The sequence below is a fragment of the Oncorhynchus mykiss genome, chromosome 2, assembly GCF_013265735.2.
Source record: "Oncorhynchus mykiss isolate Arlee chromosome 2, USDA_OmykA_1.1, whole genome shotgun sequence".
In the NCBI taxonomy this organism is placed as follows: Eukaryota; Metazoa; Chordata; class Actinopteri; order Salmoniformes; family Salmonidae; genus Oncorhynchus; species Oncorhynchus mykiss.
The window spans coordinates 6,224,967-6,250,043 of record NC_048566.1 but is presented as its reverse complement, the minus strand read 5'-3'; the positions used below and the strand labels follow the sequence as shown (position 1 = coordinate 6,250,043).

The following is a 25,077-nucleotide window of genomic DNA, read 5'->3' as shown; positions in this document are numbered from 1 at the left end:
CAGATGATCCTTACAACAGCTGTATACAACAGCCCCCAATGATCCTCTAGCTAGCACTACACTGACAAAGCCTGGTCGGACTTTCACACAGGCTCTGCATCCCAAATGGCACCCTACTCCCTGTCTAGCACACTACTTGTCAAAGTAGTGATCTATATAGGGAATAGGATGTCATTTGTGACACGTACTAGGACTGGAGTTCAGAAGTCATCAAGGTGACACATCTAACTGGCATATTCACTCCCCAATAGCTTTAACAGCTACAGAAACCAAAAGCCTCCGATTCCCACAACAAACATTCAGCTGAACAGAACAGGAACCGACACATTGGTAGGGTCAGATCCAGGATCGCGTGGTGCGTCTCTGGATTAAGGGGTCAGTCTGAGTCCCCCTCTGCTGTGACCCCTATGGCTCCTACAGCTCCAGCCAGCTCCTCCTCGCTGCCTTTCAGACGATCACCTGGACACACACACACATCTATACTTCAGAAAAGGATGTTGCACAAAATATAAACGAGCTGATATTGGTGTAGAGGAGACATAACTGTAGTGTCCAAGCTGCTGTCACCATGTATTCTTTATTGTCTTTAGCTCCTACTATGTTTATCATTTCACAACGAAACACCTGGAACGGCCCATTTTAGACCGTTTTACAGCCCCTCCAGACTGAATCTATCCCTTGGTGCTTTCTGATGGAATATGTGGGCCGAAGCCAAATCTATTCTGAGAATGTAGATCACAGGAAGAGTAGAGGAATCACGTCAAGCCTCCCTGGACTCTGGAATCCACAGAGCAATTAGTCTGATACAGTCAGTAACTTCATGTTCAGACCAGTCATATATAGTCTGATACAGTCACTATTTCCATGTTCAGACCAGTCATATATAGTTGATACAGTCCGACCAGTCATATATAGTTGATACAGTCACTAACTCCATGTTCAGACCAGTCATATATAGTCTGATACAGTCACTAACTCCATGTTCAGACCAGTCATATCTGGTCCCAGCATAACATCCGCTGTATTTAATACAATAACAGATACTCACGGATAAGTTCAGCGATGGCCTTCTGTGTTCTCCTCTCAAGCTTCTCCAGCTTCTTCGCCACGTCTCGTTTCAAATCCCTTCAATCAGAAACAGGATATTAGACCACAACAACAAGACATATGGAAATGAACCAAGAATTAGACTTGTTCTACTATGAAGCATTACGTCTTAGTGAAAATGTCTTACCAGTCAGGCTTCCTGGGGGCTAGGTTGGCCAAATCCTACGGAGGAAATATGATCACGTGTATTCAAAATGGTGGAAACTTAACATGAACACTAATCAAAACAGTAGACTATCTACTAACTTATCACAGAGGGCTTTGGATATCTGACCTATTTAAAGATCACTAACTTACCACTTCTTCGATGACTGACTCTGGTTTCGCTGCATCTAGCTGCTCCTTCACTTTCTCCTCCACTGGAACAACACAAAGCATGTCTTATGTACAGCTGCATCCTGGAGTAGTTACTGCACCAGTCAAAGGTTTGGACACAGCTACTCATTCAAGGGTTTCTATTTATTTTTTACACTGTAGAATAATAGTGAAGACATCAAAACTATGAAATAACACATATGGAATCATGTAGTAACCAAAAAAGTGTTAAACAAATCTAAATATATTTAAAAAATGTTAGATTCTTCAAAGTAGCCACCTTTTGCCTTGATGACAGCTTTGCACACTCTTGGCATTCTCTCAACCAGCTTCACGAGGAATGATTTTCCAACAGTCTTGAAGGAGTTCCCACATATGCTGAGCAATTGTTGGCTGCTTTTCCTTCACTCTGCGGTCCAACTCATCCCTAACCATCTCAATTGGGTTGAGGTCGGGGGATTGTGGAGGCCAGGTCATCTGATGCAACACTACATCACTCTCCTTCTTGGTCAAATAGCCCTTACACAGCCTGGAGGTGTGTTGGGTCATTGTCCTGTCGAAAAACAAATTATATTCCCCACTAAGCCCAAACCAGATGGGATGGCGTATCGCTGCAGAATGCTGTTGTAGCCATGCTGGTTAAATGTGCCTTGAATTCAAAATAAATCACTGACAGTGTCACCAGCAAAGCACCTCCTCCTCCATGCTTCACGGTGGGAACCACACATGCGGAGATAATCCATTCACATACTCTGTGTCTCACAAAAACACAGCGGTTGGAACCAAAAATCTCAAATTTGGACTCATCAGACCTAAGGACAGATTTCCACCAGTCTAATGTCCATTGCTCGTGTTTCTTGGCCCAAGCAAGTCTCTTCTTATTGGTGTCCTTTAGTAGTGGTTTCTTTTCAGCAATTCGACCATGAAGGCCTGATTCCAACAGTCTCCTCTGAACAGTTCATGTTGAGATGTATCTGTTACTTGAACTCTGAAGCATTTATTTGGGCTGCAATTTCTGAGGCTGGTAACTCTAATGAACGTATCCTCTGCAGCAGAGGTAACTCTGGGTCTTCCTTTCCTGTGGCGGTCCTCATGAGAGCCAGTTTCATCATAGCGCTTGATTGTCATTTCTCTTTGCTTATTTGAGTTGTTCTTGTCATAATATTGACTTGGTCTTTTACCAAATAGGGCTATCTTCTGTATACCACCCAACCTTGTCAAAACACAACTGAATGTCTCAAACACACTAAGGAAAGAAATTCCACAACTTAACAAGGCACAATTGAAACTGGCTCTTCAGTGCCAAGAGTGTTCAAAGCTGTCATCAAGGCAAAGGGTGGCTACTTAGAATAATCTCAAATATAAAACATATATTTTCATTTGTTTAACACTTTTTTGGTTACTACATGATTCCGTAGGTGTTATTTTAAAGTTTTGTAGTATTCACTATAAATAGTAAAAATAAAGAAAAATGAGTAGTTGTGTCCAAACTGTTGACTGGTCCTGTAGGTACTCAACATCCTCACCACAGCAGTGCCTTCCCCAAGCTATTCTCTGGAGATAACTCCTCACTTCAGATGTCTCACCTGAAACAGGTTTGGCCTTGGGCACCTGTCTCTCCTTCAGCTCTTCATCCTCTGGGGTGTAGTTCCTCAGCTTCAGCTCTCTACTCAACACAAAACCTGGCTTTAGTGCTGTGCATTGCTTTATACCCATCAGCTATACCATAAGCAGGTGTGTGTGAGAGAGAGAGTATGGTAAAGCACCAGGTGGTGGCAGTGTAGCCACATGTATTAGGGCCTACTACAGAACCAGCTGAGGGACCTGAGGAGAGGAGACAGTCTACAGGTCTAAACCACATGTATTAGGTCCTACTACAGAACCAGCTGAGGAGAGGAGACAGTCTACAGGTCTAAACCACATGTATTAGGTCCTACTACAGAACCAGCTGAGGAGAGGAGACAGTCTACAGGCCTAAACCACATGTATCAGGTCCTACTACAGAACCAGCTGAGGAGAGGAGACAGTCTACAGGCCTAAACCACATGTATCAGGTCCTACTACAGAACCAGCTGAGGAGAGGAGACAGTCTACAGGCCTAAACCACATGTATTAGGTCCTACTGCAGAACCAGCTGACGAGAGGAGACAGTCTACAGGCCTAAACCACATGTATTAGGTCCTACTACAGAACCAGCTGAGGGACCTGAGGAGAGAAGACAGTCTACAGGTCTAAACCACATGTATTAGGTCCTACTGCAGAACCAGCTGACAAGAGGAGACATTCTACAGGCCTAAACCAAACACAGCTACAGTTTGTCATCTCTGGAGGTTACTATACCAGTCAGGGAATAAGGCCTCCCTTTATTCTGCTGAACACATCTCATTAGCATTCTCCATCTGCTCAATGGGTCTGTCTCCAGCACAGCAGATAACAGCTGAGGAGAGAGCTGGTGTCCCACATGCTACGATAGATTGTCATCGATCATCAAGGGCCCTCTTGGTGGAATTCTTAGCGAGCTTGGGTGACATCTCTGTAGGATAGACGGATTGAGCCCAAAGACAGGAGAAAACCTAACCCTCAATGTATGCATCCCAAATCACCCTATTCTCTATATAGGGCCCTGGTCAAAAGTAGTGCACTATATAGGGAATAGTGCACTATTGGGAACACAGCCTGAGAACATGCCTTTGAATAGGGCTTCCTCCTGAGGGAGTGAACAGTGATTGGAACATGGATCAGTGTTGAAAGGGGATACCTAGTCAGTTGTACAACTAAATGCCTTCAACTGAAATGTGTCTTCTGCATTTAACCCAACCCCTCTGAATCAGAGAGGTGCGGGGGGCTGCCTTAAAATCGACATCCACGTCTTCGGCGCCCGGGGAACACTGGGTTAACTGCCTTGTTCAGGGGCTGAGCGACAGATTTTAACCTCGTCAGCTCTGGGATTCGATTCAGCAACCTTTCGGTTACTGGCCCATCGCTCTAACCACTAGTTGAGATATAGGCTATAAGGTAGCTGGAGGAGACAGCAGAGAGCCTGTTGGGGATAGGTCTGGGTGTTGAGATGTAGGCTAGGTTAGCTGGAGGAGACAGCAGAGAGCCTGTTGGGGATAGGTCTGGGTGTTGAGATGTAGGCTAGGTTAGCTGGAGGAGACAAGGATAGGTCTGAGTGTTGAGATGTAGGCTAGGTTAGCTGGAGGAGACAGCAGAGAGTCTGTTGGGGATAGGTCTGGGTGTTGAGATGTAGGCTAGGTTAGCTGGAGGAGACAAGGATAGGTCTGGGTGTTGAGATGTAGGCTAGGTTAGCTGGAGGAGATAGCAGAGAGTCTGTTGGGGATAGGTCTGGGTGTTGAGATGTAGGCTAGGTTAGCTGGAGGAGACAAGGATAGGTCTGGGTGTTGAGATGTAGGCTAGGTTAGCTGGAGGAGACAGCAGAGAGCCTGTTGGGGGTGAGGCATCTATCAGAGTTAGCAGTCAACCAACAGGCAGGTCAATACTTGTGTGGATCCAGGCTGGAATGCTGACATACTCTGGTCCACCACAGCTCAAAGCAGTCAGCTCAGAGCTACAGTGCATTCGAAATGTATTCAGACCCCTTGACATTTTCCACATTTTGTTACGTTACAGCCTTATTCTAAATTGATTAAATAATTGTTTTCCCTCATCAACCTACACACAATTCCCCGTAATGACAAAGCGAAAACAGGTTCGCAAATGTATTAAGAATTAAAAACAGAAATACCTTATGTAAGTATTCAGAACCTTTGCTGTTAAACTCTAAATTGATCTCAGGGGCATCCTGTTTCCATTGATCATCCTTCAGATGTTTCTACAACTTGATTGGAGTCCACCTGTGGTAAATTCAACTGATTGGACATGGAAGGGAACACACCTGTCTATATAAGGTCCCACAGTTGACAGTGCATGTCAGAGCAAAAACCAAGCCATGAGGTCGATGGAATTGTCCATAGAGCTCCGAGACAGGATTGTGTCGAGGCACAGATCTGGGGAAGGGTACAAAAACATTTCTGCAGCATTGAAGGTACCAAAGAACACACTGACCTCCATCATTCTTAAAAATGGAAGAAGTTTGGAACCACCAAGACTCTTCCAAGAGCTGGCCGCCCGGCCAAATTGAGCAATCAGGGGAGAAGGGCCTTGGTCAGGGAGGTGACCAAGAACCCGATGGTCACTCTGACAGAGCTCCAGAGTTCCTCTGTGAAGATGGGAGAACCTTCCAGAAGGACAACCATCTCTGCAGCATTCCCCCAATCAGGTATTTATGGTAGAGTGGCCAGACAGAAGCCACTCCTTAGTAAAAGGCACACGACAGCCCGCTTGGAGTTTGCCAAAAGGCACCTAAAGGACTCTCAGACCATGAGAAACGAGATTGCCTGAATGCCAAGCGTCACTTCTGGAGGAAACCTGGCACCATCCCTACGGTGAAGCATGGTGGTGGCAGTATCATGATGTGGGGATGTTTTTCAGCGGCAGGGACTGGAAGACTAGTCAGGATCAAGGGAAAGATGAACAGAGCAAAGTACAGAGAGATTCTTAATAACCTGCTGGAGAGCACTCAGGACCCCAGACTGGGGTGAAGGTTCACCTTCCAACAGGACAACGAAGGAGTGGCTTGGGGACAAGTCTCTGAATGTCCTTGAGTGGCCCAGCCAGAGCCCAGACTTGAACCTGATCGAACATCTCTGGAGAGACCTGAAAATAGCTGTGCAGCGACGCTCACCATCCAACCTGACAGAGCTTGATAGGATCTGCAGAGAAGAATAGGAGAAACTCCCCAAATACAGGTGTGTTAAGCTTGTAGCATCATACCCAAGAAGACTTGAGGCTGTAATCGCTGCCAAAGGTGCTTAAACAGAGTACTGAGTAAAGGGTCTGAATACTTATGTAAATGAAGACTGGAGTCTGTAATCGCTGCCAAAGGTGCTTAAACAAAGTACTGAGTGAAGGGTCTGAATACTTATGTAAAACGTGATATCTGTTTTTTCTTTTTAATAAACTGACCAACATTTCTACAAACCTGTTTTTGCCTTGTCATTATGGGGTATTGTATGTTGATAAATTGGTTTAAAAAATAATTTAAACCTTAAGAAAAAGGCTGTAATGTAATAAAATGTGGAAAAAGTCAAGGGGTCTGAATACTTTCAGAATGCACTGTACTTTCCATGGACCTACAGTAGCAGTAACCTACAGGCTGGCCCTAGTTGTCAGAACATGGGAGAAAACGGAACTGTTCATAATCAATCAGGTTACATGAAAGCAACAGGAAGACATGGAGGACAACCACGTTTGCTGCATCACAGCCATCTTGGTCTTTGATACCGCTGTTCTGCAATCTGAGCTCCCATGCAATTTTAATAACTACATGGCTGGTCACAAGATATTGTCTCAGAAGACTAACAGAGGGGTGGAAAAAACATTTCCCAAGTAGCAAAGTGTTTGTAACCAGCGTCCATACCACGGCCGGTACTGTTCCACTCTCTTCAGAAGTACTTCCTGAGTTTGACCCACAAAACAAAACCCACAAACCCAGGCGGCATCCCACACGGCACCCATAGGGATCTTATCAAAAGCAGTGCACTAAATAGGGGATAGTGTGTCATTTGGAACGCAGAAGAGGGATTTGCAATGGCCAGCCTGTGAGTGCACTGCCAGCCCAATGCTGCCGGGACTATCATTAAACATAAACAATGGAAAAAAAGCGTCTGTCGTGTGGGAGGGAGGAAGAGATGGCTGCTCTTGTTCCTGCAGCTGAAACACAGAGCCCAGTCAACTGCAGGATGTGTGTGCAGCTATTGTTTAACACAGGACACCTACTCCAACCCAGAGTAAACACTGAACACAGGACACCTGACTGGGAGGATGAGGTGCATTGGGAGACCTTGGTCTAATTCACTATAGGCACCCATCTGGAACAAAAACTGACTGACTACCTGAACTTGTCCAACATGAAATGCTTGTTTTTGTTTTCCGTACTAATGAAAAGGACCCAGGAGAAACTAACCTGTGTCGCTCCTCTTCAGCTTCCTCCTCGGCCCGGTCCCTCTTCCTGTCTGGTTCCCCGTCCTCTCCATCTCTCACCTGTCAGGTGACAAACACCGGGTTACTGAGGTGACAAAACACCAGGCTACTGAGGTGACAAAACACCGGGCTACTGAGGTGACAAACACCGGGTGACAGCGGGCTACTGAGGTGACAAAACGCCGGGTAACAGCGGGCTACTGAGGTGACAAAACACCGGGCTACTGAGGTGACAAAACATCGGGTTACTGAGGTGACAAAACACTGGGTTACTGAGGTGACAAAACACTGGGTTACTGAGGTGACAAAACACTGGGTTACTGAGGTGACAAAACACTGGGTTACTGAGGTGACAAAACACCGGGCTACTGAGGTGACAAAACACAGGGCTACTGAGGTGACAAACACCGGGTAACAGCGGGCTACTGAGGTGACAAACACCGGGTAACAGCGGGCTACTGAGGTGACAAAACGCCGGGTAACAGCGGGCTACTGAGGTGACAAAACACCGGACTACTGAGGTGACAAAACACCGGGTTACTGAGGTGACAAAACACCGGGTTACTGAGGTGACAAAACACCGGGCTACTGAGGTGACAAAACACCGGGCTACTGAGGTGACAAAACACCGGGTTACTGAGGTGACAAAACACCGGGCTACTGAGGTGACAAAACACCGGGTAACAGCGGGCTACTGAGGTGACAAAACACCGGGCTACTGAGGTGACAAAACACCGGGCTACTGAGGTGACAAAACACCGGGCTACTGAGGTGACAAACACCGGGCTACTGAGGTGACAAAACACCGGGCTACTGAGGTGACAAACACCGGGCTACTGAGGTGACAAAACACCGGGCTACTGAGGTGACAAAACACCGGGCTACTGAGGTGACAAACACCGGGCTACTGAGGTGACAAACACCGGGCTACTGAGGTGACAAACACCGGGCTACTGAGGTGACAAAACAGCGGGCTACTGAGGTGACAAAACACCGGGCTACTGAGGTGACAAAACACCGGGCTACTGAGGTGACAAAACACCGGGCTACTGAGGTGACAAACACCGGGTAACAGCGGGCTACTGAGGTGACAAAACACCGGGTTACTGAGGTGACAAAACACCGGGCTACTGAGGTGACAAAACACCGGGTTACTGAGGTGACAAAACACCGGGCTACTGAGGTGACAAAACACCGGGTAACAGCGGGCTACTGAGGTGACAAAACACCGGGCTACTGAGGTGACAAAACATCGGGCTACTGAGGTGACAAAACACCGGGCTACTGAGGTGACAAACACCGGGCTACTGAGGTGACAAAACACCGGGCTACTGAGGTGACAAAACACCGGGCTACTGAGGTGACAAACACCGGGCTACTGAGGTGACAAAACACCGGGCTACTGAGGTGACAAAACACCGGGCTACTGAGGTGACAAACACCGGGCTACTGAGGTGACAAACACCGGGCTACTGAGGTGACAAACACCGGGCTACTGAGGTGACAAAACAGCGGGCTACTGAGGTGACAAAACACCGGGCTACTGAGGTGACAAAACACCGGGCTACTGAGGTGACAAAACACCGGGCTACTGAGGTGACAAACACCGGGTAACAGCGGGCTACTGAGGTGACAAAACACCGGGTTACTGAGGTGACAAAACACCGGGCTACTGAGGTGACAAAACACCGGGTAACAGCGGGCTACTGAGGTGACAAAACACCGGGCTACTGAGGTGACAAAACACCGGGCTACTGAGGTGACAAAACACCGGGCTACTGAGGTGACAAAACACCGGGCTACTGAGGTGACAAACACCGGGCTACTGAGGTGACAAAACACCGGGCTACTGAGGTGACAAACACCGGGCTACTGAGGTGACAAAACACCGGGCTACTGAGGTGACAAAACACCGGGCTACTGAGGTGACAAACACCGGGCTACTGAGGTGACAAACACCGGGCTACTGAGGTGACAAACACCGGGCTACTGAGGTGACAAAACAGCGGGCTACTGAGGTGACAAAACACCGGGCTACTGAGGTGACAAAACACCGGGCTACTGAGGTGACAAAACACCGGGCTACTGAGGTGACAAAACACCGGGCTACTGAGGTGACAAACACCGGGTAACAGCGTGCATTTAGCAGAGCTTTTAGCAGCACCGCTACTAAATCATGGCCGCCACTGCAAAATAATTACAATAAATAATGATGTACTTTTTAGGATGGTCAAATGTTTTCAGTGTAAACTTAAAATCACTAAAACCAGATATAAAGTATGTAGAAAAGATAATGGACCTAATATATATATATATATATATATAACACACATACACTACCATTCAAAAGTTTGGGGTCACTTAGAAATGTCCTTGTTTTTGAAAGAAAAGTACATTTTTGTCCATTAAAGTATCAAATTGATCAGAAATACAGTGTAGACATTGTTATTATTGTAAATTACTATTGTAGCTGGAAACGGCTGATTTTTTAAAATTGAATATCTACATAGGCCCATTATCAGCAACCATCACTCCTGTCTTCCAATGACACGTTGTGTTAACTAATCCAAGTTTATCATTTTAAAAGGCTATTTTATCATTAGAAAACCCTTTTGCAATGATGTTAGCACAGCTGAAAACTGTTGTTTGATTAAAGAAGCAATAAAACTGGCCTTCTTTAGACTAGTTGAGTACCTGGAGCATCAGCATGTGGGTTCGATTACAGCCTCAAAATGGCCAGAAACAAATAACTTTCTTCTGAAACTCGTCAGTCTATTCTTGTTCTGAGAAATGAAGGCTATTCCATGTGAGAAATTGCCAAGTAACTGAAGATCTCGTACAACACTGTGTACTACTCCCTTCACAGAACAGCACAAACGGTCCCTAACCAGAATAGAAAGAGGAGTGGGAGGCCCCAGTGCACAACTGAGCAAGAGGACAACTAGATTAGAGTGTCTAGTTTGAGAAACAGATGCCTCACAAGTCCTCAACTGTCAGCTTTATTAAATAGTACCCGCAAAACACCAGTCTCAACGTCAACAGTGAAGAGGCGACTCCGGGATGCTGGCCTTCTAGGCAGAGTTGCAAAGAAAAAGCCATATCTCAGACTGGCCAATAAAAAGACAAGATTAAGATAGGCAAAAGAACAGACACTGGACAGAGGAATATTGGAAAAATGTGTTATGGACAGACGAATCTAAGTTTGAAGTGTTTGGATCACAAAGAAGAACATTCATGAAACACAGAAAAAATGCTAGAGGAGTGCTTGACGCCATCTGTCAAGCATGGTGGAGGCAATGTGATGATCTGGGGGTGCTTTGGTGGTGGTAAAGTGGGGGATTTGTACAGGGTAAAAGGAGATGGTCTGGGGGTGCGTTGGTGGTGGTAAAGTGGGAGATTTGTACAGGGTAAAAGGAGATGGTCTGGGGGTGCGTTGGTGGTGGTAAAGTGGGAGATTTTTACAGGGTAAAAGGGATCTTGAAGATGGAATCACTCCATTTTTCAACATTCTGTAGACAGCACTTAATTGGAGCCAATTTCCTCCTACAACAGGACAATGACCCAAAGCACAACTCCAAACTATGCAATAACCATTAAGGGAAGAAGCAGTCAGCTGCTATTCTGTCTATAATGGAGTGGCCAGCAGTCACTGGATCTCAACCCTACTGAGCTGTTGTGGGAGCAGCTTGACCGTAGGGTACGTAAGAAGTGTCCATCAAGCCAGTCCAACTTGTGGGAGGTGCTTCAGGAAGCATGGGGTGAAATCTCTTCAGATGACCTTAGTTGACAACTAGAAGGCCTAAGGTCTGCAAGGCTGTTATTGCTGCAAATGGAGGATTCTTTGACGAAAGCAAAAGTTTGAAGGACACTATTATTTCAATTTAAAAAAAAACAACATTATTTATAACCTTGTCAACGTCTTGACTATATTTCCTATTCATTTTGCAACTAATTCTTGTATGTTTTCATGAAAAACAAGGACATTTCTAAGTGACGCCAAACGTTTGAACAGTAGTATGTATGTATGTATGTATGTATGTTTTAATAAGATAATCTTTGAGATCTAACAACCTCCAAAAAAAGCAGTCAGGGAGAATCTAAAATTCCCCAAATGGCTCAGTCCCCCCATTGAGTTTGTTTTAAGAGTTGAGTCACTCGTCCCTACTAGACAGTAAGGAATAAGGATCACGTCTTCAAGGCTAACACACCGCCCACTTCTCTCCAGGACACCACCCACTTCTCTCCAGGACACCACCCACTTCTCTCCAGGACACCACCCACTTCTCTCCAGGACACCACCCACTTCTCTCCAGGACACTACCACGCCACCCACTTCTCTCCAGGACACTAACACGACTCTCACTTCTTCTGCAAACTGTGGATGGAGTACAACTAACCAGGCCACAAGACAGGAGTTAGTACAACTAACCAGGCCACAAGACAGGAGTTAGTCAAACTAACCAGGCCACAAGACAGGAGTTAGTACAACTAACCAGGCCACAAGACAGGAGTTAGTACAACTAACCAGGCCACAAGACAGGAGTTAGTACAACTAACCAGGCCACAAGACAGGAGTTAGTACAACTAACCAGGCCACAAGACAGGAGTTAGTACAACTAACCAGGCCACAAGACAGGAGTTAGTACAACTAACCAGGCCACAAGACAGGAGTTAGTACAACTAACCAGGCCACAAGACAGGAGTTAGTACAACTAACCAGGCCACAAGACAGGAGTTAGTACAACTAACCAGGCCACAAGACAGGAGTTAGTACAACTAACCAGGCCACAAGACAGGAGTTAGTACAACTAACCAGGCCACAAGACAGGAGTTAGTACAACTAACCAGGCCACAAGACAGGAGTTAGTACAACTAACCAGGCCACAAGACAGGAGTTAGTACAACTAACCAGGCCACAAGACAGGAGTTAGTACAACTAACCAGGCCACAAGACAGGAGTTAGTACAACTAACCAGGCCACAAGACAGGAGTTAGTACAACTAACCAGGCCACAAGACAGGAGTTAGTACAACTAACCAGGCCACAAGACAGGAGTTAGTAAAACTAACCAGGCCACAAGACAGGAGTTAGTACAACTAACCAGGCCACAAGACAGGAGTTAGTACAACTAACCAGGCCACAAGACAGGAGTTAGTAAAACTAACCAGGCCACAAGACAGGAGTTAGTCAAACTAAACAGGCCACAAGACAGGAGTTAGTACAACTAACCAGGCCACAGGACAGGAGTTAGTACAACTAACCAGGCCACAGGACAGGAGTTAGTACAACTAACCAGGCCACAAGACAGGAGTTAGTCAAACTAACCAGGCCACAGGACAGGAGTTAGTCAAACTAACCAGGCCACAAGACAGGAGTTAGTACAACTAACCAGGCCACAAGACAGGAGTTAGTACAACTAACCAGGCCACAGGACAGGAGTTAGTACAACTAACCAGGCCACAAGACAGGAGTTAGTACAACTAACCAGGCCACAAGACAGGAGTTAGTACAACTAACCAGGCCACAAGACAGGAGTTAGTACAACTAACCAGGCCACAAGACAGGAGTTAGTACAACTAACCAGGCCACAAGACAGGAGTTAGTACAACTAACCAGGCCACAAGACAGGAGTTAGTACAACTAACCAGGCCACAAGACAGGAGTTAGTACAACTAACCAGGCCACAAGACAGGAGTTAGTACAACTAACCAGGCCACAAGACAGGAGTTAGTACAACTAACCAGGCCACAAGACAGGAGTTAGTACAACTAACCAGGCCACAGGACAGGAGTTAGTACAACTAACCAGGCCACAGGACAGGAGTTAGTACAACTAACCAGGCCACAAGACAGGAGTTAGTACAACTAACCAGGCCACAAGACAGGAGTCAGTAAAACTAACCAGGCCACAAGACAGGAGTCAGTAAAACTAACCAGGCCACAAGACAGGAGTCAGTAAAACTAACCAGGCCACAAGACAGGAGTCAGTAAAACCAACCAGGCCACAAGACAGGAGTCAGTAAAACTAACCAGGCCACAAGACAGGAGTCAGTAAAACTAACCAGGCCACAAGACAGGAGTTAGTAAAACTAACCAGAACACAAGACAGGAGTTAGTACAACTAACCAGGCCACAAGACAGGAGTTAGTACAACTAACCAGGCCACAAGACAGGAGTTAGTACAACTAACCAGGCCACAAGACAGGAGTTAGTAAAACTAACCAGAACACAAGACAGGAGTGGTTCCCTGTATGAAAACATGTAATCATAAAACATACACATGTAAACAAAAAGTATTGATGTTTTTTTTTTTTAAATATCAGAATATTGTTGACCGTGACCCAAGTCACAGAGCATAACAATGAGGACTAGCAGGACTCCTCCCAGTCCTGCGTTTTCCTGGAGAGGCTTCCTGTCCACCAGCTGGAACAATCCAAAAGGACTCATTCTCCGGTACAGTACAACAATCACATGCTGCAGGAATGTCAACAGCCGTTCATCAAGACTAGCCAGGCTGCTGGGACAAGCCCACTACGGGGCTGTCTCTGGCTGGCTCAGCCAAACACACTGAAGGACATTCCCTGATTGTGTTGCAAATGGCAACCTATCTCACTTCTTCTGCAAACTGTGGATGGAGTTAGTACAACTAACCAGGCCACAAGACAGGAGTTAGTACAACTAACCAGGCCACAGGACAGGAGTTAGTACAACTAACCAGGCCACAGGACAGGAGTTAGTAAAACCAACCAGGCCACAAGACAGGAGTCAGTAAAACTAACCAGGCCACAAGACAGGAGTCAGTAAAACTAACCAGGCCACAAGACAGGAGTCAGTAAAACTAACCAGGCCACAAGACAGGAGTCAGTAAAACCAACCAGGCCACAAGACAGGAGTCAGTAAAACTAACCAGGCCACAAGACAGGAGTCAGTAAAACTAACCAGGCCACAAGACAGGAGTTAGTAAAACTAACCAGAACACAAGACAGGAGTGGTTCCCTGTATGAAAACATGTAATCATAAAACATACACATGTAAACAAAAAGTAATGATGTTTTTTTTTTTAAATATCAGAATATTGTTGACCGTGACCCAAGTCACAGAGCATAACAATGAGGACTAGCAGGACTCCTCCCAGTCCTGCGTTTTCCTGGAGAGGCTTCCTGTCCACCAGCTGGAACAATCCAAAAGGACTCATTCTCCGGTACAGTACAACAATCACATGCTGCAGGAATGTCAACAGCCGTTCATCAAGACTAGCCAGGCTGCTGGGACAAGCCCACTACGGGGCTGTCACTGGCTGGCTCAGCCAAACACACTGAAGGACATTCCCTGATTGTGTTGCAAATGGCAACCTATTCAACAGAGCCCCGGTCAAAAGTAGTGCACTATATAGGGCGTAGGGTGCCATTTGGGAGGGAGACCAAGTCTTATTAACGGCCAATAACGGTGGCTTGCTTGACCTTGGAACAAACAACACATGTGGTGTCATTTGGAGGACGTTTGCTGCAGGAGAACAAAATACCAATGTAAACAACAGGACTGAGGGTCAAGAAGGAGGAAGCTGTAAAGTGGACTTTGGTTGTGTTGGTCGCACTCAGTAACACTGGTAGACTACATACAGTATGTGTGTGTGTGTGTAACTGATAAAAGCCAAACTCTTTTAGGCGAGGGGCCTATCCCTAGTAGGGAAACACTGGTGCCGTATTATGTAGCTATAGGTTGAGGAGCCATGATGACTAGCTAAATGTCGAGGGGCCTATCCCTAGCAGGGAAACACTGGTGCCGTATTATGTAGCTATAAGTTGAGGACCCATGATGACTAGCCAGATGTCGAGGGGCCTATCCCTAGCAGGGAAACACTGGTGCCGTATTATGTAGCTATAAGTTGAGGACCCATGATGACTAGCCAGATGTCGAGGGGCCTATCCCTAGCAGGGAAACACTGGTGCCGTATTATGTAGCTATAAGTTGAGGACCCATGATGACTAGCTAAATGTCGAGGGGCCTATCCCTAGCAGGGAAACACTGGTGCCGTATTATGTAGCTATAAGTTGAGGACCCATGATGACTAGCCAGATGTCGAGGGGCCACACTGAACAAAGCATCTGCCAGCCAGCTAGCTACAGAGAAAAAAAGTGTGATGATATAAAATGCATTGTAGGATACAAATGGGATCATCACACAGAGCTCTTAGGTTGTGAGAACTCCATCTTGAATTACTCCTGAGACGCCCTCTAGTTTGGGACCGTATCAACAGCAGCAGAGGAACTTAAAGGTTGAGACCGAGTTTGCGTCTCTGACATGGGTAGGCAGACCGTTCCATAAAAATGGAGCTCTATAGGAGAAAGCCCTGCCTCCAGCCGTTTGCTTAGAAATTCTAGGGACTTTTAGGAGGTCTGCGTCTTGTGACCGTAGCGTACGTGTAGGTATGTACGGCAGGACCAAATCAGAGAGATAGGTAGGAGCAAGCCCATGTAATGCTTTGTAGGTTAGCAGTAAAACCTTGAAATCAGCCCTTGCTTTGACAGGAAGCCAGTGTAGAGAGGCTAGCACTGGAGTAATATGATCACATTTTTTGGTTCTAGTCAGGATTCTAGCAGCCGTATTTAGCACTAACTGAAGTTTATTTAGTGCTTTATCCGGGTAGCCGGAAAGTAGAGCATTGCAGTAGTCTAACCTAGAAGTGACAAAAGCATGGATTAATTTTTCTGCATCATTCAGTCTTTACTGAAGACTCATCTCTTCCGTGGGTCATATGATTGAGTGTAGTCTGGCCCAGGAGTGGGAAGGTGAACGGAAAGGCTCTGGAGCAACGAACCGCCCTTGCTGTCTCTGCCTGGCCGGTTCCCCTCTTTCCACTGGGATTCTCTGCCTGAACAAGGCAGTTAACCCACTGTTCCTAGGCCGTCATTGAAAATAAGAATTTGTTCTTAACTGATTTGCCTAGTTAAATAAGATGTTTTTAAATAACAATAAAAATACATTACTGACAATCTGAAATGGTCCACCCATGCAGACAGTGTGGTGATGAAGGCACAGCAGCGCCTCTTCAACCTTAGGAGGCTGAAGAAATGTAGCTTGGCCCCTAAGACTCTCAGAACCTTTTACAGATGCACAATTGAGAGCCTTATGTAGGGCTGTATCACCGCCTGATACGGCAACTGCACCGCCCACCACCACAGGACTCTCCAGAGGGTGGTGCAGTCTGCCCAACGCTTCACCGGGGGCACACTACCTGCCCTCCAGGACATCTACAGCACCCGATGTTACAGGAAGGCCAAAAATATAATCAAGGACATCAACCACCCGAGCCACAGCCTGTTCACCCCGCTATCATCCAGAAGGCAAGGTCAGAACAGGTGCATCAAAGCTGGGACCGAGAGACTGAAAAAGCTTGTATCTCAAGGCCATCAGACTGTTAAATAGCCATCACTATCCGGTTACTCAACCCTGCACCTTAGAGGCTGCTGCCCTATATACATAGATATGGACACATTGGCCACTTTAATCATGGAACACTAGTCACTTTAATAATGTTTACACACTGCTTTTCTCATCTCATATGTAGATACTGTATTCTACTGTTTTTAGTCAATGCCACTCCGACATTGCTCGTCCTAATATTTATATATTTCTTAATTCCATTCTTACTTTTAGGTTGTGTGTATTGTTGTGAATTGTTAGATACTACCTGTTGGCGCTAGGAACACAAGCATTTTGCTACACCTGCAATAACATCTGCTAAATATGTGTTTCCAATACAATTTGATGGTTCCAGACTTGGTGCATTGGTACCGCTTACAGTGCGGTAGCAGAGAACAGTTTATGACTTGGGTGGCTGGAGTCTGACAATTTTTAGGGGCTTCCTCTGACACCGCCTGGTATAGAGGTCCTGGATGGCAGGAAGCTCGGCTCCAGTGATGTACTGGGCCGTACGCACTACCCTCTGTAGCTCTTAGAGATGTGGACAGCAAGTAACTTGAAGCTCTCAACCCGCTTAACTACAGCCCTGTCGATATGAATGGGGGTGTACTTGGCCCTTCTGTTTCCTGTAGTCCACGATCAGCTCCTTTGTCTTGCTGACATTGAGGGAGCGGTTGTTGTCCTGGCACCACACTGTCAGGTCTCTGAACTCCTCCCTATAGGCTGTCTCATAGTCGTAGGTGATCATCTGCCGTGTCATCAGCAAACTTAATGATGGAATTGGAGCCGTGCTTGGCCACGCAGTTGTGGGTGAACAGGGAGTACAAGAGGGGACTAAGCACGCACCCCTGAGGAGCCCCCGAGTTGAGAGTCAGCATGGCGGATGTGTTGTTGCCTACACTCACCACCTGGGGGCAGCCCGTCAGGAAGTCCAGGATCCAGTTGCAGGTGTTCAGTTCCAGGGTCCTTAGCTTAGTGATGAGCTTGGAGGGCACTATGGTGTTGAACGCTGCACTGTGACTTTAGTCAATGTATTCTCACATGAACAGACTGCGTCATCTGTGGATCTGTTGGGGCGGTATGCGAATTGGAGTGGGTCCAGGGTGTCTGGGATGATGGTGTTGATGTGAGCCATGACCAGCCTTTAAAAAACATATCATGGCTACAGATGTGCTTACTAAGGGGCGATAGTCATTTAGACAGGTTGTTGCTTGCAAATCCCATGACCAGTTATCAAAACAACCCCGAGAGAACAACGTTGAGAATTCTCAGCTAATATCAACAGTCGATTAATGAACTAACAGATTAATGAACTAACATGTTTGAGTAAATTATCCCATCATAGCTAGCTAGCTAATTTCACCATCAGTTCACAAATAGCTAACTAGCATAGCAAGCTAAATACAGACAGTTAGTTAGCTAGCCTAGTAGTTATCTAACTAGCTAACCATGTAGAATCTGTTATTTGAGCTTCCAGTTAATCCGTTCTGCACAGCTAACGTTAGCTAGCTATGTACATATCAAACGAATGTCAAGAGCAATGCTGTGTGTAACTAGCTCCTGCTCTTTCCATCAGCTAGCTAACGTTACCTAGCTAACTCAAACAGCTGGTAGCGAGCTAGCTAATTCTATGTTTGTACTGTTTACAACACAGACATTGTTATTGCTGGGTGATACTCACTTGAAGTTGTCGACCTCTCAAAGCTTTAAGTCTTTCTTTCCTTTTTAATGCTTGTTCCTGCAGTGAACCAACCGATTGCTCCATTTTTGTTTCACGCTGTGTTGTCGTGGTTCGGAAATCGATTCATAGGACTAGCTAGTAGCTACTCTCAAAGGTTTAGAAGGGAGTGCTGAGCGCATCGATTCATGGCCTGAACATCTGAGCAAATAGGCAGGCTACTGGGGCCTACTGTATTAAATGATGTGCACAATAATAACACACTAATATCATCAGAATAGCTTATAAAATATGTTTTTTTTTTTTTAACCTATGCATTTACTAGAGCAAAAGTTGAAGGCAAAATTATATCAAATTATAAGGCTGAAAAGCCTGCAATAATGTCACAGGACATCATGATCAACAATCAGGCCTCTATAATGTTTTTCAATTAAAATAAAACATCAAACTATATGGTTGCCTTGTTCAACATTGGCACCTTGTTAACTGAGCAAATACGCAGGGGTGCAAAAAATAAACATTTCATTTGATCTTGGAAGGCTTTTTATTTGAAATAAGTCGTGGTTCAGTTGACCCTGGTCAACCAGTCGACTGCCTGCCCCTCTCCCAGACTTTAATTGGCTCAATGGAAATTCTGTCAATCTCTAGTGAATCTTTGTTTTCATTTCAACAGCTTTCCACTTGTGATGTGCAGGACGTCTTGCACAAGATTGATGTTAAAAAAAACATCCACTGCGGCTCATTTGCTTGATCCTTTCTTGTTGCAGCTTTCTGCTCCTCTGAATGCAGAATAATAACTATTATTCTTAACCTTACAATTATTCCTGGTACAATTCCCAGGGATCTGGAAGGTAGCCCATAAACTCCTCCTTCACAAAGGTGGTGATCTGTGTGACCTAAATCTTTATTGAACTAGTTCCAGACTCTCTTGCCAAGCAAAAATTCTAGAATCCTTGGAAAACCTAAATGTATATCCTTTTTAACTAGGAAATGTATTCTAAATGTACACCAGTCAGGTTTCAGACCAGATTAAATAAAGCACCACCTTTGCTCCTTCTTTGGTTTTAAATTATTTTCTTAATTGTTTGGATAAGAAGAAACACTGTGCGGCCTCTTTTATTGACCCGTCTAAAGCCTCCGACACTATGGATCACTCAGTACTTATTCAGAGGCTTTCGTCAATTGGCCTGGACCAGGCTGCACGCAGCTGGTTGGATAATGATTTAAAAGAATGAAAGCAGTGTGTATTTACAGATGGTGTTAAATCCGTTTTTTTCTGGACATAATGAAGACAGTCCCGCAGTGATCGATTCTTCAGTTCTTTTGAGTATCCTCAAAAATAAAATAAAATCAATTCAAACGTTATTTGTCACATGCGCCGAATACAACAGACCTTACAGTGAAATGTTTACTTACAAGCTTAAGCAATAATGAAGAGTCTTTTTTTTAAGTAAATTAAAAAATAATAATAATACAAACACAATAAAAGTTTTATTTTTGAAGAAACACAATAACATAACTGTAGAGGCTATATACAGGGGGTACTGGTACCGAGTCAATGTGTGAGGGTACCGGTTAGACAATGTGCGGGGGTACAGGCTCGTCGAGGTAATTGAGGAAACATATACAGTACATGTAGGTAGGGATAAAGTGAATATGCATAGATAATAAACAGCAGCATAAAAAAGGTGTTTCAATGTAAATAGTCTGGGTGGCCATTTGATGACCTGTTTAGCAGTCTTATGTTTTGGGGGTAGAAGCTGTTAAGCAGTCTTATGTTTTGGGGGTAGAAGCTGTTAAGCAGTCTTATGGTTTGGGGGTAGAAGCTGTTAAGCAGTCTTATGGTTTGGGGGTAGAAGCTGTTAAGCAGTCTTATGGTTTGGGGGTAGAAGCTGTTAAGCAGCCTTATGTTTTGGGGGTAGAAGCTGTTAAGCAGCCTTTTGGACCTAGATTTGCTTCGGTACCGCTTGCCATGTGGTAGCAGAGAGAACAGTCTATGACTTGGGTGGCTGGAGTCTTGACAATTCTTAGGGTCTTCCTCTGACACTGCCTGGTATAGAGGTCCTGGATGGCACAAAGCTTGGCCCCAGTGATGTACTGGGCCGTACGCACTACCCTGTGTAGCGCCTTGCAGTCGGATGCCGAGTAGTTGCCATACCAGGCGATGATGCAACCAGTCAGGATGCTCTCGATGGTGCAGCTGTATAACTTTTTGAGGATCTGAGGACCCATGCCAAATCTTTTCAGTATAGCCTATGCTCCTGAATTCTTAACACAAATAATTATATTCTTACACTGTCAGTCTATAATCAGCATGTGAGTGAGGGTGGCTTTGTATTCATCCTTCATATAGAGAGAGAGGCCCAGCTAGGCCCAACAGAGGGCCACCCAGCCAGCACTGGGTAGTGGGTAGGTCCTGGTGTGGAATGTAGGCCATTGCCATGGCAATATTACAGCTGCCTGCCTGGAGGTTCTGTTGTGGCCATCCTCCTGTTGACCAGTGTTTTCCCCATAGAATTAGGAATTAGAATACACATTTAATAGGATCTCTATGGTTGGCTCTGTGTTAAAAATTCACCATCACTAACTTGTGTCAGTTGGTCATACAAGAAATATCATTTTTTCCCCTTCTTACAATTTTTTTTACTAAACCCAGACATTTGAATCTTGAGTCTTTATCAAAATAAATTGTCTATCAGCCTCTGGGGTGTAATCCACAGTTCCTCTACAAAGATACAGATTATGGGACAGAGGAAATTGACTGTATGATGGATTAGATTGATAATCATAACGTTTTTATTTAACTAGGCAAGGCAGTTAAGAACAAATTCTTATTTACAATGTCGGCTTACCCCGGCCAAACCCTAACCCGGATGACGCTGGGCCAATTGTGCGCCACCCTATTGGACTCCCAATCACGTCCGGTTGTGATACAGCCTGGAATCGAACCAGGATCTGTAGTGACGCCTATAGCACTGAGATGCAGTGCCTTAGACAGCTTTGCCGCTCGGGAGCCCCTGAGTGACTAGTGTGAGGTCATTAAGAGGCAGTGTTATCGCATAACATTGGCACGAGGACACCGGCCCGGGATACCAACCCCAATCCCTTCCAGTTCCAACCCGTTTCAACAGTGTAGTTTCCCCGAGGCTCCACCTTTAACTGAACAGCTTTGAGTTGGTAGTTAAATTATCAGTAAGTCTTTGAATATCTGACAGCAAAAAAAAAACGATTTGAAAATCTCTTTGAAAATCTGACCGAAAAAAATAAAAAATCAACAAATATTGCCTGGCTGGAGTAAAACTATTACGTTCTTTCTTGTCTGTCTTTTGTAATTTGTTCAATGAACAATAAAATAAGGAACCATCTGTACTGACACAATAAGGAAGCTCTTCCCTTCCGTATACACAACTAACTGTACATGTTCAATTACATATTTGTTTTTCAATGATATAGCCTATGTACACACAATCGCTCATGACGCAATTACGCAAGATTTTAGTTCTTGGTTTCTGAGACTAATGTGTCTTTCTACCCCTCATTTGTTCAAATACATTAATTAACAAGATCTAGTATAGGAAATCCATACAGTGTACCATACTGTTCCCTGTTGAATAGATGTCTCACTGTAAGCCTGTACCTGTCATGGTTATATATTTGTTTAATACCTTGTTTAATACCTCTGCTTTTATGGCTTTAGTGCTCTGTACTTCTTACTGTCAGATATAAACACTGGAAAGGGGAGGGATCAGCTTGGATGGCTGTGTTTATAGATGAGAGAGAGAGAGAGAGAGATCCACAAGCCAAGTGGGCAATGGGCAAGACTCAAGGGAAACACACTATGGGACGTTTTCCAGGGCACAGCCTAGTCCTGGACTAAACACCAAGCTCAATTAAGAATCCCCATTGAAAATGCTTTTAAGTCCAGTATTAGGAGTAATCTGTGACAGGGAAACGGCCCCTACATGTCTGTTTATAGCATAGAAATGGATTTCTAGCTCTATTCCAATTAACCATAGGCTGATTCAAGTAATTAGGACAAATCCTTTGGGAACATTTGGCACAGACTATTGTCATTTCCCAGAAATCCCCACATTGCCTGTCAGTTCAATATGCACATTGTTCTCTCTTTTGAAGGATAACGATGCTCTTTATTATCTTTGTTTAGTATGATGGGGCTGCTAAGAGTGTATTTTGTGAGATGACAATGTTTTATTATATTTGGGCTTCATCATCATCATATTCAATTTGATAACGTAAATATTAGAACATACAACATGTTATAGCCTTTGTAAGTCCTGTTTAAATGTTTAGTTATAACTTCCAGATGGACATTTTTTAAAGGGTGGATGTGTCTTTAAGAATATTACCTGTCCATACTACAGTGCGCTCGCAGTCTGTCGCGAAGCCAGAGGGTTTGCGTGAACGTTCCAAAAAGTGGATGTTTAGGAGACTTCTACAGAACGGCGTGGAGTCAACGTCCTGTCGCCTGACTGCGCCGACACTTTACTGTAGATATGGAAGGAGATGCATAACTGTATATTAAGACGTAACCGTATTATAATAAGATACCATCTGACTGCTGTGTCCGTGGGAATTACTTCGTAATTGGGGGATCATCATATTCATGCGGGTTTATTTTGCTTTGGAATTCTTTATCTGTTCTTGCTCTTGACATGATATCCACGGCAGATAGTTTTTTTTAACCATGTCTTTTATAATTAATTTGGCAATCTGCTAAACTTTGGGGAGAGCATACAATATTCTGTCTGTCGATCACTTTGGATACTGCGAGCTATGGTGCCAAGATGTTACAAGAGACCAATGTTTCGTCCTTTTTTCTGGAAACAATCTTAACGCTCTTATTGCAAACAAATGTAAAAGTACAATGATACGTTCATACTGAAACCAAGGGATTACACACAGAAGGACGGTGGAGAATGGCTTCGAAGGAGAGGTTGAATGAGCTGTGGATTTTATATTACACCAAGGTAAGTTTAATACGGGGGGGGGGGCAGACACCTGTTGTTGAATTGCAATTGTCCTATATTTGCTTGAAAGCTTTTTTCGAAAGTATCACCGGAAAACATGACTGCAGTGCACGCTACAGTTGGCAACCATATTTGCCAATGCTTGTTGTTCTGATAGTGAGCAGGCGGAATCGTATGAGGAAGTATTTGGGATTCATGCAGGATGTATTTTGAGCGTGTCGACTCATAATTTCACCTCTGTCTATAAACAGGCAGTTTTATTCCGTGATATGCCAGCACTATCTACGGTTTTATTTGATTTTGTGAAACATTGTTCTAATTCTATGCTAGTATAACTTGGCGTCGACAACTCTGGATATGGTTCCTTTACCTGCTGGCTACTGCCAAGGTCAGAGACGGAATAGAAAGCGAGACACCCCACTCGCTGTTTCTTTCTGGTTCAGACCCAGCTGCTACTGAATTAGTGTCTATGGGAGACCCACCCCGTTAAGTAGACCGGAACGGACCATTTTTTTCAATGGTAAACTGCTTGAGTGAACCATCTTCATTTATCCACCATCTTTGGTCAGGTGCCCTCTTTACTTCCTGAATGTAGTTCCTACTAGTCACATGTATGTTGTTCACTTTAGCAGAGTTGGGGTAGGCCTACAGATAGTTATCCTTCTCTTATTTGTTTAACAGATGATTTCTTCAGGGATATGGGTCATAGCATAACATATTTGCAACATTGTATTGGCAGTGGTGTAGCGCGGTTTCACGGCCCCGCAAGGTCTGTGCAAGCCCTGTGCAATGGGGCATAGAGAAAAATGTGCCGTTTTATAGCAAATGTCGTGGTATTTTACACATTTTTGCCATGAAGCTGAGATAAAATGTTCCAGTTTTAAAGCTAATTTCCCCAAAACTCGTAGGCCGTGCGCTATGCCAGGGTTTATCAGTTTGTAGACTACTGCACCAGCACCTGCCTATAATAAATACATCGTAGCCTACAAGAACAACTGTTGCAACAGTATTAGTATTTTCATCAGCATCACAAAACTCCTTGTCTGAAATGTGCCGAGAAATTAAAAATGTGTGTTATTGATATAGCCTACACACACTAGTGGTCTGCATTGCAACCCTGACAGATTACACCCAGGTCGGCCTACAACAAACATTTCCATAAGAGTGGTGGAAAAAGACTTGTCCTTGGTTTATTTTAGAATTGGGTGTGACTACTAACTGGCAATGGTCAGTCATCCATCCTTTTTCACGATTCCCCTTTTGAATGAAAACATATTGCCTGGAAATTAATTAATGATACTAAATTATTCACTAGATTTTGCAATCTGTTTCAAATGCCTAAGGAAAAGTTGCAATGAGTACTGCAGTCTTTTACTATTATGTTACATGCCTATTTTGAGGTGCAGTTGGTGACATTCCCTTCTACACCCATGCAACCATACCTAGGCCTTCCTCTCCTCTCCCTATTCCCTCCTACCTCATAGCTTGAGGCACTGGCAGGCATTGAGGGGTTAAACATGGCAGA

At 44.8% G+C, this 25,077-nt stretch overlaps 2 protein-coding genes across 5 annotated transcripts in view; one reads left to right on the top strand and one right to left on the bottom strand.

Annotated features, from left to right (window-relative positions):
• Window position 1: 1 nt before the first annotated feature.
• Window positions 2–18,675, bottom strand: ccdc12 (Coiled-coil domain-containing protein 12). The gene is given in 7 exon segments (NM_001165046.1): window positions 2–459; window positions 1,049–1,125; window positions 1,235–1,269; window positions 1,405–1,466; window positions 3,009–3,088; window positions 7,448–7,524; window positions 18,568–18,675. Coding segments are annotated over 7 exon segments (498 nt in total). The 5' UTR covers window positions 18,652–18,675; the 3' UTR covers window positions 2–376.
• Window positions 18,676–22,944: 4,269 nt separating this feature from the next.
• Window positions 22,945–25,077, top strand: part of nbeal2 (neurobeachin-like 2) — a 140,418-nt gene continuing 138,285 nt past the window's right edge. For all 4 annotated transcript variants that reach the window (XM_036936160.1, XM_036936151.1, XM_036936146.1 and 1 more), the window contains exon 1: window positions 22,945–23,552. In XM_036936160.1, the coding sequence (XP_036792055.1) occupies window positions 23,502–23,552 (51 nt within the window). In that variant the 5' untranslated portion in view covers window positions 22,945–23,501. The remainder of the gene's footprint in view (window positions 23,553–25,077) is intronic.